Source organism: Hirsutella rhossiliensis, assembly GCF_020360975.1.
Source record: "Hirsutella rhossiliensis strain HR02 chromosome Unknown scaffold00002, whole genome shotgun sequence".
NCBI classification, from domain to species: Eukaryota; Fungi; Ascomycota; class Sordariomycetes; order Hypocreales; family Ophiocordycipitaceae; genus Hirsutella; species Hirsutella rhossiliensis.
Genome location: NW_025408668.1, coordinates 4,534,601 through 4,549,708, shown reverse-complemented (window position 1 = coordinate 4,549,708; position 15,108 = coordinate 4,534,601). Strand labels below are relative to the sequence as shown.

General features: G+C 55.1%; 1 protein-coding gene across 1 annotated transcript; it reads left to right on the top strand.

Annotated features, from left to right (window-relative positions):
- Positions 1–13,930: 13,930 nt before the first annotated feature.
- HRG_02114 (uncharacterized protein) lies at positions 13,931–14,683 on the top strand (the record flags this gene model as incomplete). The annotated part of the gene is made up of 1 exon (XM_044860585.1): positions 13,931–14,683. One exon carries the CDS (start codon positions 13,931–13,933, stop codon positions 14,681–14,683), a length of 753 nt encoding a protein of 250 aa, XP_044724218.1.
- Between the last annotated feature and the right edge of the window lie 425 nt (positions 14,684–15,108).

The window sequence follows — 15,108 nt, the reverse complement described above, 5'->3', positions numbered from 1 at the left end:
ATCAACACCCACGGACAAACATCGTAGACTCCCACCCTCGTTTACAAGTATTCCCAATACGTTTACAAGTAGTAGTCACTGCCCCGGCTACAGACAACCATCGCCAATCCCTTCCGAGATACGAACACAACCCCGAAGGGGGTGCGCACGCGCCGTAGGGGCGGGTGTGGATGAGATACTCACGACTCTTCAATTGGTGAGACGTTTACAAGAACATCGACACAAGACGAGCACTCTTGACGGAGCAAGCGTCCACCGGGCGCGCGATGGAACAAGACACACCACACATCTACACCTGCTCACACACACCCAGGTCACTCCGCCATACAAGCACACGGACAAAATACACACTGGGCCCGCGACGGGACGGAGCATGTCTGAGCGGAGCGAGTCTTTGCACGACTGGAGGGAGTCAAAGGTACCGCAGCTGGAGGCGAGGATTGTGAGAGGGACGGAGTCACTCGGACACCCAGGCCCCCTATTACTTAAGTTTGGTTTATAGGGGGCCTCTGCTCCATGGCCCAGCTCTAGACACCTTGCTTTAGCTTGGATGTAGTTTATAACAGTTTTGTACCGGAGGGGAGACACTGAGTCATAGGAAGGTACACCCCGGCGGAGGGGTACTACGTCATTGGTCAGCTTCGCAGTTGCATGACCCCACTACAGGACGGGTTGGGAGCCCGGACGGATACAGACACTGGAAGGTATAAGAACCCAGGGTTCGCCCACTTTCTTGAACCCAGATGGTTCTCTTCCTCTCTTCCTTCTTCTGAACTGCGTTCACACTCCGCGCAAGCGCTCCGCTGACCTCGCCTGCGGCTCGCAAAGAGCAAATGGTAAGAACAGTTGACAGACTGTGGACCGGGGGGGACTCGGGAACAGACAGACACGGGAAGTGACGCTCAAAGGACACACGGACAGTGGACGACAAGCACTGACGGAGGAAAGAGAAAGGACGAGAGGCCTGACAAACGGAAACAGGTCAAGGACGGAAAGGACGTGAGGACTGATGGGGCAGGCTCGTTCTGTGTCCCGTTCCCTTCTTCACGGGAGAAGAATACTAGACTGGTGTCCACGACCCGACAAGGAGATGGAGGCGCTACCGCCCCTCGACTCGAAAGAACGGAAGACTGTTCTCTTCATCTACTTCCTCTTTTCGTTAAAAGAGAACAAAGCAGGACAATGTGAGCACTGGTTGGTGCACAGCACTCCCTCTCCGCCCTGGACGGGCTCCGATCCCGTTCTGTTCCCGCTCGTGAAGCTCAAGTCGGTATCTTGTTCACGCGCTCCCACTACGCCCTGCGGGCTGCGCTCCCGCTTGTTTCCCCTCTTTGAAAAGAAGGGAAATGCACTATGCGCTCCGGCGCTCCGTCGAGTCCCGTACCCCGGCCAACACGAACAGGATGGGAAGTGGCTGTATACACTTTTGGTGAGTGCAACGAGCCGGTGGAACCCTTGCCGAGAGGCATGGTATCTATCATACTCCGCGGGGGATGGAGTAGTCACCCGGAAGGGCAGGAGGTTGACCTTGTTGACGTGCCCGGAGATTGCATTGCGCGGAGCTGAGGACTCGTATGGTCGAGAGACAGACGGAGGATAAAGACAGAGGATGCACGCGGGAGTGCACTGGCCTGGTCACACATCGCACCGTAGACACCCCACTTGCCCGATACGGCAATCGTGATGGCTTCATCCGACACGTACACTAGACTTCATCAATTGAGTACATCGTTCACAAGGGAAACAAAGACGGCAGGCTTAAGGCCGGAGCAAGACAGGATGAGTGACGGGAAGGAACACATAGATAGAGTAGAGCGATACGTTTACAAGGTGTAGATACAAGATGGTGGACCACACACGTTTACAAGGTGAAACCCTTCAAGTAATCCACTCCTCTGATCACCCCGGAATCATTCATGACTACGGAACCCACGCCCGAAGGGTGTGCAGGCGAGCCGAAGGTTCGACTGTGAAGAGCCACACTCACAACTCTTCGACCGAGTCAACACGTTCACAAGAACAACTACACAGTCACGGGACGGAGGACCTGCGAGTGCAACGAGCAAAGGGACGAGATCAAAACACAACAGACGGAAACACGGACTGAGTGAGTTCAACGACACACACACACAACACTCTACTCTGCTCTACTGCTCACTCAGTCACCCACCCACTTGACCACACAATGCACCGACACCAGCTCAAGCCAGACTCAAGTCACTCCCACGCGTCAAACACGTACAAACAGTACCCGTTGGGCCCGCGACTGGAAGGAGCTGTTCGACCGGAGGAGTCTTTGCACGACTGGAGGAGTCAAGGTACCGCAGCTGGAGGCGAGGATTGTGAGAGGACAGAGTCACTCGGACACCCAGGCCCCTATTACTTAAGTTTGGTTTATAGGGGCCATGGCACAACGGCCCAGCTCTAGACACCTTGCGCAGCTTGGTGTGGTACTAAGCAGAAACGACGGGGGGGAGTGCATGCAGTCATAACGACCAATGAGACGAGAGGATCAGGTCGGTGCAGAGGATGCAGGTTGCGTAGCTTCCATGCACGTCCAAGTCATATGACGGGGTGGGAGACCACCCGGACACAGGTGGAGAACACACCCACGAGGTGAGCTATAAGAAGGGGGGTGCCCGCCTCTTTGACACTGGAACCTAAGACGGTTCTACTCTCCTCTTTCATTTTGAAGAGGAGGCAAGGGGACGGAGGCGCTACCGCCCCTCGACTACACAGAACGCTGCAGTTCTTTCACACCAGCCTTGACTGACTGAGACAGCAGACAGAGGACCGGAGGGATGGACGCACACATACAACGTGGCCTGGGGGACACAAGGAGAAGAAAGTGACGAGAGGAACAATCAGAGTCAAGTGACTGCGAAGAAACAAGGTGAGAAAGGTGACGAGAGGAACGGACAGACACAGAGGATCAGTGATCAAGAAGAAACGAACGGGGGGAACAAAGAGAAGAGAAGCACTCTGAGTGGACTCACTTGTCCACGGCACTCTCTTTCTTCTACACTGTCCCCGCCATGGGGACTCGGTTGGTATCCGCATCTGGGTAAGACTCCCTTGCGAACACCGTGACTCAATTGCCAGAAGGCATCGGGTGAGAACAGGTTGGACATTGTTCACTCGCTCCCCTCCGCCCATGCGGGCTGCGCTCCGCTTGCTTCCGTTTCTACACTTATCCACTGCGTTCAACAGCCCTGGCGGGCGTTTCACCAAAGCCGTTTTCGTGCCCCGGGCCTTGAGGGACTTGGTGAGAGTCAAGTGACTGCGAAGGAACACTCGGAGAGAAGGGGACGGCCCCACACACCCAAGACGGCACTCACGATGCCCTCACTCGTAGACAGACACACGGAGGAAAATAGAGATAGTTACCGCGAGGGAACATGGCTAGTCAGAGGCAGCTTCGGCCAGGTTCTGCAAGCTTCCATGCACCCACACAATTGACCGGGCGTGAGACCCGGACGCAAATGGGTCACATCCAGGGTATAAAGGCACCCGCTGCCGCCCCCCCCCTTCCAACACACATGTAGACTTCACCCCAATGCATCCCCGGCCTCTACTGGACGCAACACATCGCACACGGTCTTTTCTTCCTCCGCGTAGACCTTTCTCCATGAGCCGTTTAACAAGGAACGGAACAGATAGTAGACTCAGCCCTCCTCGTCTAGAAGAGACTGACGGAATGAATCCAGATTCCGCTGCCCGACTACACCTTGAACCCCTTTGCAAGCACCTGACAGCGTTTACAAGAGACAGACTGGAGTGATCACCTCCGGAGGATCCTTCAGAGCTATGAAGGCAATCCCCGAAGGGGGTGCAGGCAGGCCGAAGGACTGACTGTGGAGAGCCACGCTGCAAGAATCTTCAAATCGACTCAACCCGTTCACTAGGAATCTACACAGGACACGAGGGCGAGCGTCTGAAAGGCGCGCGACGGACTAAACACTACACAGTCGCACCAAAGAACAATCGTGCATACCGGTACGGACTAAGTGACGGATACCAACACACAAACACACCACCCCAAGTCACTCAGTCACACACAACCACGTGAACACCCGCACACACAACCGCCAATCACAGCCTGGGCCACGACCGGAGGGTTTTGTATGAGCGGGCGAGATCTGACGAGTGGAACGAGGAACTGGACGACTGGAGGGAGGACACTGGTACGAGCCTGGAGGGCGAAGTCGGTGTGTGACGGGAGGTCACGCATACCCCCGCGCCCCCTATATCCTTAAGTTTGGTTTATAGGGGGCCATGGCACAACGGCCCAACGTTCTAGAGCAGTGTGTTACTACAAAGTAGATACGCTGCAGTCTTTAGCACGAAAGTGACAGGAAGGAACGAAGCGGGTACTAAGGGCCAATCGAACGGAGGGAAGATGGCGCGTCACATGTCTGTTTGCTTTAGCTTACATAGACACTCCACATCTGGACGGGCGCAGGGCCGGACATTTTCAAAACCGTCGAGAGACATAAAGGAGGGCACCGCTCGACACAACAGATCCGGGGAGGACTGATCTTCTTCATTTACCCAGGCAGGTTCACTTTGCAGACAAAGCACCCACGGAGTTAACTTCTTTTTCCCGGCGGAAAAGATTGATTCGCCAGTGATTGCCTGACAGAGTTTTCTTCCTCCACCTTACACAGTTGCAAGTGGCAACGAAGGGAATATTATCCACGAAGTGGTGACGGAGTCGCTGATCACGCGAGTGATCCCGTATTCTTCATGTGTGGATGTGGTAAGTATTTGGGCTAGAGCCCTTCTCCTTTGGAAGACGCAGAGCAGTCACCTCGGGGTTTTTTCAGGAAGAAAGCGTGAGTCTTTCACTTCCTCCAGACACGAAAGGGCCGTGTCCCGAGTTTGTAGGTTCTTGTTTCCTTTCTGCCCCCAGCAGGGTTCTTGGAGAAAGCAGTGTTGGCAGCGCTACGGTCGTCGTCGTCGTTCGACTCTTTTCCGGAGCCGGTCGCGAGGAGCATACGGAGACCCGGGAGGATGTCGAGGCCTTGCTGAAGAAGCATGGCTAGGCACATGCGGTGGTTACCCATGCGAAACGTGAGGCTCTGTCGGGGTTCCAGAGGAAATCGTCTTGGTTGGAGTCCATCGATGGCCCGGCGGACATGACAAGAGTAAGAGGAGAGTTCATCTGTCGGCTAGTGCCTCGTTTCTTGTTTCTCGTCTTATTGCGTTGATCGCTTCATCTTACCCGCCCTCGTCATTGCTTCCGAAGGTGACGTACGGTGTGCAGCCGGGCGGAGAGTGACGACTACTGCCCAGGTAATCTGTGGTTTTGCACGGACTGAGACCGTGGTCACGGCACTCCCCACATTTGGACAAGGTAGGCGACTTCTCAATCCGTGGACCTGGACAGCCTGAATGCAAATAAACGGCTTGCACGTTTCACGCAAACGGACCAGGATGGGATTGCAAGTGACGGAAAGGATGGAGACTTGGACGTGTAGACACGGGAGGGGATCACCTCACTTTCCCTTTCCAGGCTTGGGAATAGCCTCACTCGGCCATCTTCACCATTCAAGCCATGCGTAGAGCAGTAGGACAGTAGACCTCGAGGGACACGACTACACTTGCCCAATGCAGCACCCATGATGCCCTCGCTCGACCACAGACATGACCACAGAAGGCGTAGACATCTCTGAAGAAGCGTTTACAAGCAGACCAGCCAAGATAGTGTACCTAAACCCGTTTACAAGATAACACATTGCAAGGGCTACCACACTGAACCTCCAATCCACTCATGACTATGGAGGCAACCCCCCGCAGGGGGTGCAGACAGGCCGTAGGACTGGCTGTGGAGAGCCACGTTGACACTCTTCAACTGAGCAAGGCGTTTACAAGCTGGTCGACTCCAGGAGGAGGAGCAAGTGTCCGTAAGGGCGCGCGACGGACTAAACACGACAATACACAATCATGAATACGGACTGAGTGACGAATACCCACACGGACACACCACTCCAAGTCACTCTCCCATACAAATACACTACAAACAATACCGTTGGGCCCGCGACTGGAGGGAGCCCTTCGACCGGAGGGAGTTTTGAACGACAGGATGGAGGTCAAAGGTACGCGACTGGAAGGAGTGTGCAGACGGTGACGGGAAGTCACTTTGACCCATGCGCCCCCTATTACTTAAGTTTGGTTTATAGGGGGCCATGGCACAACGGCCCAACGTTCTAGACAGCTTACGTTAGTATGACTGTGGTACTAGACCGAAAGGGACAGGATGGAGTGAAGGTAGTCATAAGAGCCTGGCGACTGGAGGGAAGACGGCACGTTGCTATTGGGTAGTTTGCCCGCAGGGCTTACGCCACTCCACTCTTGGATGGGTTGAGAACCCGGACACTGTACGCGTCGGAGACAAATGAAGAGGGCTTCGCCCACTTCCAGGAACCGAGGATGGTTTTTCGTTTTCTCATTTTCCCGGAGGGCAGTCAGCGGAGTGATTTGATTCTTGCGGAATCACCTTTGCCTGTTCCCGACTCTTTGAAGGAGTCCACACGCAACGCTCTGCCCACCCGGCATCCGAGCCCAAGCGGGGGAGAGACACGTCACACAGGATTGTGCAACCGGTGGAGGTTTTTCGCCATGGGTTTTCACTTGTGCTGGAGCACAGCTCTTGTTACTTCTTATCCAGCGATCGAGTAGCGCCGGCTAGGTCTGACATCGCACCCACGGAGTCTCGCTTTGGACGGGAGTCTTTCCTCCCCTTGGTCAGTGGGGGGAGGCAGCATGGAACTGCCACCTTTGCACGCGACATGTCCTGCGGACGATCTTTCTGGCTTCATGCCGAGGCCCTGGCTTTGTTACTGCTGCAGTCACCGGTCTTGCTCTGCCTCCCGAGCCCAGCGCTGGTGCAAACGTTGGGTCTTCATCCACTCGGTCACGAGACACAGTCTGTCGACTTCTTCGCTTTCGGAGAAACTCAGCGGATGCCTAGGTCCCAGAGACTTCTGTTACTCGGCGGCACAGTCTGCACGGGGCGGCCTTTTCCATCACAGAGTGTTGCTCTACCTAGACCCGGACAACGGAGGCTCGGCTCCAAGGATGGCGATAGACTGGAGACACTTCTGGCGGCAGCCCCTCTATGGTCGCCTCGGAGAATGCGGGACTCTCGAGGTTCATCCTTGCACCGCTTTCTTGCTGCGTCGGAAAGATGCAGACGCAAGTGTCCCTTTGGCTCCGGGACATGATGAGGAGGATGTCGTCCACTCGGGTTCTCGTCAGTTGTTGGACCATTTTTGGGACGACATGGTTGACACGGGCATATGGGAGGTATGACGGGCTTGATGCAGTCGTGCAGCTTTTTCTTTCGTTTGGTGGTCCTTTTCGAACACAGCGTCGGCGCTGCGGGTGTACTCGGCTTGTAGAGGGCCGACTTGCTCGATTGAGATTGAGTAGTTTCCGTTTTCGGATGTCACGATAGCTTCACCTCTCGAAGTGCAGATAGTATGCGCACATGGATCTCTTAATATTGAAGTGAACTTGACTTTTCTTCGTCACATGCTCTCTCCTTCTATGATCACACCCACCCCGCTACAGATAAACACCACCCATATCGTAGACCTAACCCGTTTACAAGCTCACCCAATCCCGTTTACAAGGGACAGACTTGAAGATCACCTCCGGAGGACTCATTCACGACTATGGAGGCAATCCCCAAAGGGGTGCAGACAGGCCGAAGGGCTGGCTGTGAAGAGTCACACTCACGATATTCGATTGAGTACGACGTTTACAAGCCGGTCTTCACGCGACGGGAGGAGCAAGCGTCTGAAAGGCGCGCGACGGACACTACACTGGACGACATAAGACGAGAGGCTTGACCGAGCGATCGTAGAGAGCAAGGGAACGAGTGAGCCAGGCGAACACAATTGAAAAGTACCGGGCACGTACGAAACACATACAAACAGTACCTCTGGGCCACGAACGGAGTGAGTTGATCGACCGGAGGGAGAGTTCGACGGAGGAGAAGGTACACGACCTGGAGGGGAGTGATGGGTGTGACGGGAGGTCACTCTGTGCCTTTGCCCCCGAATACTTAAGTTTGGTTTATAGGGGGCCATGGCACAACGGCCCAGCCCCAGTTCATAGGTAGCTTTCCCGCCCAGGGATTGACTACAGTACATAGCACGGAAGGACGGGACGGACAGCAGTGAGTCATAACAGCCTATCTGAATGGAGGGAGGATGCTGGTTCTCATTGGATAGCTTCCACGTAGTGGTTGCATAGCCAGGCAAGTATGGACGGGGAGACCCGGACATATGCGGGAGCGCAAACATTGAAAGATTATAAGAGGGGACGGAGCCCTCCAACACACCACTGAACCCAGCACGGTTCCTCTCCTCTTCATTTTCCTTGGCGAAGAGGGCAATGGCGTCTACGGCGCGACCAGAGGACCGCCTGGTGAGAACAGTCTAGTCACGGGAGACTACATGGTGGCTGCGCCACGACAAGACACCGGACGGTAAGGACTATTGACAAACACAGACAGGGACAAGAAGGACACTCTGGGTGAGAACCTACCCGGAGCACGAGCAGTGACGGTCTAGAGACATGGACAGACTCGGGTTTTGTCCTCTTACTTTCGTCGAGCAGAAAGCATCGTTTGAACTGAAATCACCGGGATACCGGTGGTCAAGAGACACGCACAGGCCTGTTCTGTTTTTTTCCTTGTTTCTTTCTTCCCGTGGAAGGAGAAAGCATCAGGTGCCGACTGACTGGTGCACGCGTTCCCGCCGCAGCCCTCGGCCGGGCTTGCGCTCCACTTGTTCCCCTTGGAGGATTTCGGTCGGTATCCGCATCTTGGGAGACTCGATCTGTATCCTGTGCACGCGCTTCCACTGCGCCCTGCGGGCTACGCTCCCGCTTGTTTCCGTTCTCGAGGAAAAGGGAATGCACTCCGCGCGCCCGGGCGCTCCGTCGACCACCATCCCGCGGCCAATTGGACAGGACAAGAGTCGGTGTGGACTCGTTGGGTGAGAGAAGCGAACCGCCAAAGCCCTTGCCGAGAAGCACGGCAGAAACACGCCCGTGGGAGAAGCAGTGACGAGAGGGAAAAGACTGAAACGTCGGAAGACAAGCAGTCGGACGCTGAGGGGGCAACCCCGCCTTCCTTTTCGAGTCGTCACGATGCCCTCACATGGCACGTAGACGGCAGACGGCAGCCCCTGTGAACGTATAGGCCAAGAAGCACCCTGACCTTCAGACTATCTCCGCGCAGACAGTTGGACGGCAGACCTCAAGGACCGTAGACCCAGCCCTCGGGAGAAGAATCGGAAGGAGGAACAGTGACCGTGGGGAAAGCGCCACAGCAACCCAGGACAGCAGAGGAAGCGACAGGGGGAGCGGGCAGAAAATGTGGCACGGAAGTAGAAGTACAGATAGAGTGACCACGTTCACAAGGGGCAGACTGAACCTATGCTGCTGAATAGAAGCACCCACCGCCCCGGCTACCACATGAAACCTATAAGCATCCTAGATAGAAACCGTTTACAAGTACACTCAACGTAGGGGGCCATGGCACAACGGCCCAGCCCATAGACACCTTTCACGCACGTGATTGAGTGTGGTACTAGCACGGATGGACGGGACGGGAAGAAGTGAGTCATAAGAGACAGCTCGACAGGGGGGAGAGGGTCACGTTTCGATTGGATAGCTTCCACGTAGTGGTTGCATAGCCAGTTGCAGAGATGGACGGGGTGGCAACCCGGACATGGGTGGGGACCCCACAGAGAACGGAGTGTTTAAAGGGCTTGATGCCCGCCCACTTTCTTTCGACAAAACCTGGCAAGGTTCTGATCTCTTCTTATACACCGGGCTGGTTGATATGGTTTGAGCATACGGAGACCTCTCACTTACCAGAGTAAGTTCACGTTTCCGTTCACAATCGATTGTGTGTGTTCCCGGAGGGTTACTACCTGACGACGGGATGGTTGACTCTTTTCCTGAGCCGGGGAGGCTTTACTGATGCTGCCTGCGGCACGACTCGACGATAGGAGAGGGGATAAGAGGAGCCACCGCCCCTCTCGTACAGCAGACGATAAACTTTTTCATGTAGCCCGGGAGGGTTTGGTCGAGAAGACAGTAAGTTGGAACGAGGAAGGAATCTTTCTTTAGGATCCAAGCGGATCGGACAAGAGTCTTGTGGTGGCTTGGTTGGACGGGTGTCCACTCCACTTCCTCTACGCCCTTGACGGGCTCCGATTCGTTTGTTCCGGGGACATATATTGAACATGTGTTCGACAACCCGGGAGGTGTCTCACCACAGGCTTTTGCATGGTCTAAGACCTTGGCGAGATTGTCGAATCATACGGCGTACATGCACAACCCGGTGACGAGAGGAGCCGACGGGAAATGCGACATGGGAGGAGCCTTCTGAACATCCACCTGGCACTTGGGGACACGGATGGAGAGTGGCCGCTCTGAGCAGTCATAGGGCAGCACACTTGAATCGTTTATCGATCGTAGCACATCGTAGACAGAGACACGGGACTGTATAGTACCATCTCTTTGTTAGCAAACATGCACCCAGCAGTGCATTCATTGTAGTAACCCCACTTGCCCCAACGGGACTTGGGAATGGCTTCACTTGTAGATGCTCAAAAGACCGTGTTCATCGCTCAAAGTAGAGTGTGACGATATAACGTACGTAAATGGTGTAGTGCCCGTGACGGTGCTATATTCTTAATTCGTATCGAAACCCTATTTGTTTTTCTTCTTGACGATGGCTTCGCGACCCAGGGGAGCGACACGTAAAGCCTTTACTAGTAGACTATCTACACTCGACCCAAAGGGTCTTTAGAAGAGACCTACATGTAGTTTTAAAAAAGAGAGTCACAATGGCCTCACTGAATGAATGCGACCAGGGAAGGAGCAATAAGTAAAGCATTAACGAGGGAATGACCCTTGACGTAATCTAGTCCCCACAAAGTCACGATGGCCTCACTCAAACGTTTACAAGAGAGCCTGAAAAGATAGTGTACCTGAACCGTTTACAAGAACACTCCTTGCAAACACTACACTTCTTATGATCACCCCCGGAGGGCATATCATGACTACGATAGCAATCCCCCGCAGGGGGTGCGACTGAGCCGAAGGTTCAGGCGTGGACAGCAGCGAAGCGTCACATTCACAATCCTCGACCGAGCAATACGTTTACACGCGAGTCCAACCTACCACGGGATGGAGGACCGCGACCGAAGGGGAGCAAGGGACGAGACCAAACACACAAAAGAACCGGAAGGTCACTATTGCACACAAACAGACCGAGCAGCTACATCCAACACTCTCCGTTGGGCCCGCGACTGGAAGGAGCTGGTCGACCGGAGGGAGCCCTTGGACGACGGGACGGAGGAAAAGGTACGAGCCTGGAGGGCGAAGTTACTGTGGGTGACGGAGTCACTCACTGCATGTGCCCCCTATTACTTAAGTTTGGTTTATAGGGGGCCATGGCACAACGGCCCAGCCCATAGAGCAGGATGAACGCACGTGATTCACTGCAGTACTAAAGCGACAGAGACAGGCGGGAACGGAGCAGTGCTGAAGGCTTGTGTGACGGAGGGAGCACGCCGCGTTTCAATTGGCTAGTTTGCCCGCAGGGATTACATAGCCACTCCACAACTGGCCGGGGCAGGCACCCGGACATTCATGCATCATACGGGAGGTATAAGAGGGGACGCCCGCGCACTTTCCTTGAGTTGGGCAAACTCAAGACTTTTTTATTTTATTCGGAGACAATGACGGAGTCTCATCCTTCCCGTCAACACTTCCGGAGAAGCAAAAGCTTTCCGCGACGGGGAACTGGCGGTCATGAGACCGAGCTGGAGACGTGGCACAGCGAACGGGAGTGAGTGCTTTCTTTTGAGGAGCAGAGAGCTCGTTGAACGGGACGAACAAACTCCCTCGCACTTAGTGGCGTGGCCCCTTGGGAGCATATCCACCCTGGCGGGGTACTAAACCTGTCTGTCGCCCCATCGGAGCCGTTGGTTCGGGTCTCGGCTCTTGGAGAGCGGTGCGGAGTGGTCTTTGCCCGTGATGCTGACGGAACAGTGCCGTCGCGAGAGTCCCGCCTGAATTTCTTCGGCTTCCTCAGAAGGAGTCGGCGTGTTCTGGAATGACATGCTGTGCCCACTCGGATTGCGCTCGGCTGAAAGAGCGTCAATGGTGTCGCAGGTGGTACTTTCTACGGTGGATATCGTCGCCAGCCGTTAGGCCCCTGGACATGTCCTACGAGCTGCGAGAGCGACTGGGCAAGCGGACCTTTCGCTATGCTGCCGTCTCCAGGACGGGAATCTTCGAGGCCTTGTTGAGGCTCGAACCGGATGGTGAGCCGGGCGATGCACCTTTGGTCTGTCCGCTCCCGGTGTCTTTCCGATTCGACGCGGAGAGAAGTCGTGCATGGCACTTACCTTGCTGCTGGGACGCTGTGCAGTGCAACGTGCCGGTTTGGTTGGCGTGCTTTAGGAGACGGGCGACCGCGTCTTGCTCGGAGACCAGTGCTTGTTGACGAGCCTGTGGGATGAAATCCGACGTATGACAGAGAGGGCGAAAGTGAAATATAGAGAATCACTTTCCACTGGGTCATCTCACCTTCCCGATATGGGTGAGGATGTTTCCCTTTCCCGTGGTCTGAGGAGACGGGCTGTGGTGGACAGTCCCGAGGAACCATGAACTGCTCAGGGTGAATGGCAAGGACAAAGGCTTCAAGTGATGAATCATTCCCAGGAGGAGTACGCATGCGGAAGAGTATAGAGAGAACCTGAATTTGCGAACTCTCCTCCACCCGGCTACACATGGCAATCTACCAGCACCGTAGACCCAAACCGTTGACAAGTGATCCGAATGCGTTTACAAGGTGACACATTGCACGTAATCTACTCTGAGGATCACCCCCGGAGGGCACTTCATGACTACGGACATTACACCCGAAGGGTGTGCATACGGGCCGAAGGACCGGATGTGAAGAGTCACGTTGACGATTCCTCGATTGTGTAAATCGTTTACAAGCCGGTCTTCACGCGACGGGAGGAGCCAATGTCCGTGAGGGCACGCGACGGACACCACACAGTACAACAACTCACACACACCGAACGGTACACACACGACTGAGTGACAAACAAACAGCACAAACAACCTCGCCCAGTCACTCAGTCCCAACCGCGCACGTGAACAACTACAACCCTCGACCACCAATCACAGCCTGGGCCACGAGCGGAGCGAGTTCTGTCTGAGCCGGAGGCGAGATTGACGACTGGAGGGAAGTCAGAGGTACCGAGCAGGCGGCGAGGGACTAGTAAAGGGACGGAGTCACTTTTACTCTTGGGCCCCCTATTACTTAAGTTTGGTTTATAGGGGGCCATGGCACAACGGCCCAGCCCATAGGAACGGAAAGTCCCGCAAGGGGCAGAAGTGATGTACATAGCAGTATTGAACAGGCGGGGAAATACTTGGTCATAAGAACCAATCAGAGGGACGAAGGATGGTACGTCACAGAGTGTAGCTTGCCTTGGCTTGCATACACATCACATGCTGTGCGGGGCGGAACCCGGGCACGAGGGGGGAACACACTTCCGCAGAAGTACATAAAGAGGGCGTGCCGCCCACTTCCTTCCGACCTCAGACGGTCCGTTCTCTCCCATCTCGAGCAGGCTGCTCTTTGGCTTGATGCCCATACTGCCTTTTCCGTCAAGGAGCACGAAGACTCTTCTCTACGTTGCCCATCGTTTGGTTCGTGGGCAGCCAACCCCTCCCACCCCGGAGGACGGGACTATGCTAAAAGGGGAGTCGAGTAGACCTCCCGAGGTTCGCTTGTGCGTCACGGCAAATACCGCTGCTGGGACAGTTGTCTTCCCGGTCAAGGAACGCACTGTGTCGGACACTTCTTCCTCGTCAGATCACGATGCTGGGCACGGAGGCCCTGTGGGGGGTTTTGTACCCTGATTCTCTGTGGACCGAGTCAACGTTGCCGGTGAAGGAGGGGTTTGGCTTTGACTGTTGGTTCTTGGGCAGCATTGCCCGAGAACGTCCGAAGGTGAAGCGAGAGCTTGACCGGGCGCACGACGTCCTTGAGGTCAAGGATGACGACATGACTCGTTCGTTTACCGTCCTGCAGACGGAAGCTTGGGCGATTGCGCGCTTCGCGACCCGACACGTCCTGCCGACGTCTAAGTACGACACTCAGCCCCAGGTGCAAGCTGGCGGCTTGTGGGTGGCTAGCGACCGTGACGACCCCTATGATTGCTGTGAGCGCGTGTGCTTGGAACACGGCGTGGACTCGTTTGTCCATCTCTTCTTGCAGAACGCCACGAACTCGCGCATGCCGGCGAATCCAATCCCGGACGATCGGGTTTCGGTTCTCCGCGGACTCGTCTACGGGGTTTTCCGGGACCTCGCACACTGCTCTCTGCAGGACAGACCTTGTTGCAATCTGCTCCTTCGCCGGGAGAATCCTCAAGAACAAATCGCGATGAATGACGAGCAGGTGGACGCGCTATGGTGCGCTCACAGCTACTTTACCTTGGCTATTCTAGCGAGACATGTGCACAGCGTCAGCATGTACAAACTGTTTGTGGATCAGTTTCGGCGTTTGTGGGCTCGCGTGCTGCACGCCTTGGAGACGGGAGAAGATGCGCCCGGCCTTGCGAAGAAGTAACCACCCTGCTTGATCGTGGTGTTATAGATCACTCAATGGAACAAGAAGCGTGTATTTATACTGAATGGTTATGACAATACCAGGACATTCAATGTCCTCCTAAAGCGGCCTCAGACCGTTTACAAGTGCATGACACGCGTTTACAAGTGAATTGACTCCGAGAATTCCACTCTGAGGATAAACCCCGTAGGGCACATCACGACTATGGAATCAACCCCCGAAGGGGGTGCAGTGAGCCGAAGGTCGAACTGTGGAAGCCACGCTCAAGAATCTTCAATTGAGTAACGCGTTTACAAGGGAATCTACACAGAGAAGAGGAGCGAGCATCCGTCAGGGTGCGCGACGGACTCCCAACAACACAGTCACACCAAAGAACAATCGTGAATACGGACCGAGTGACGAATACCAACACGAACACACCACCC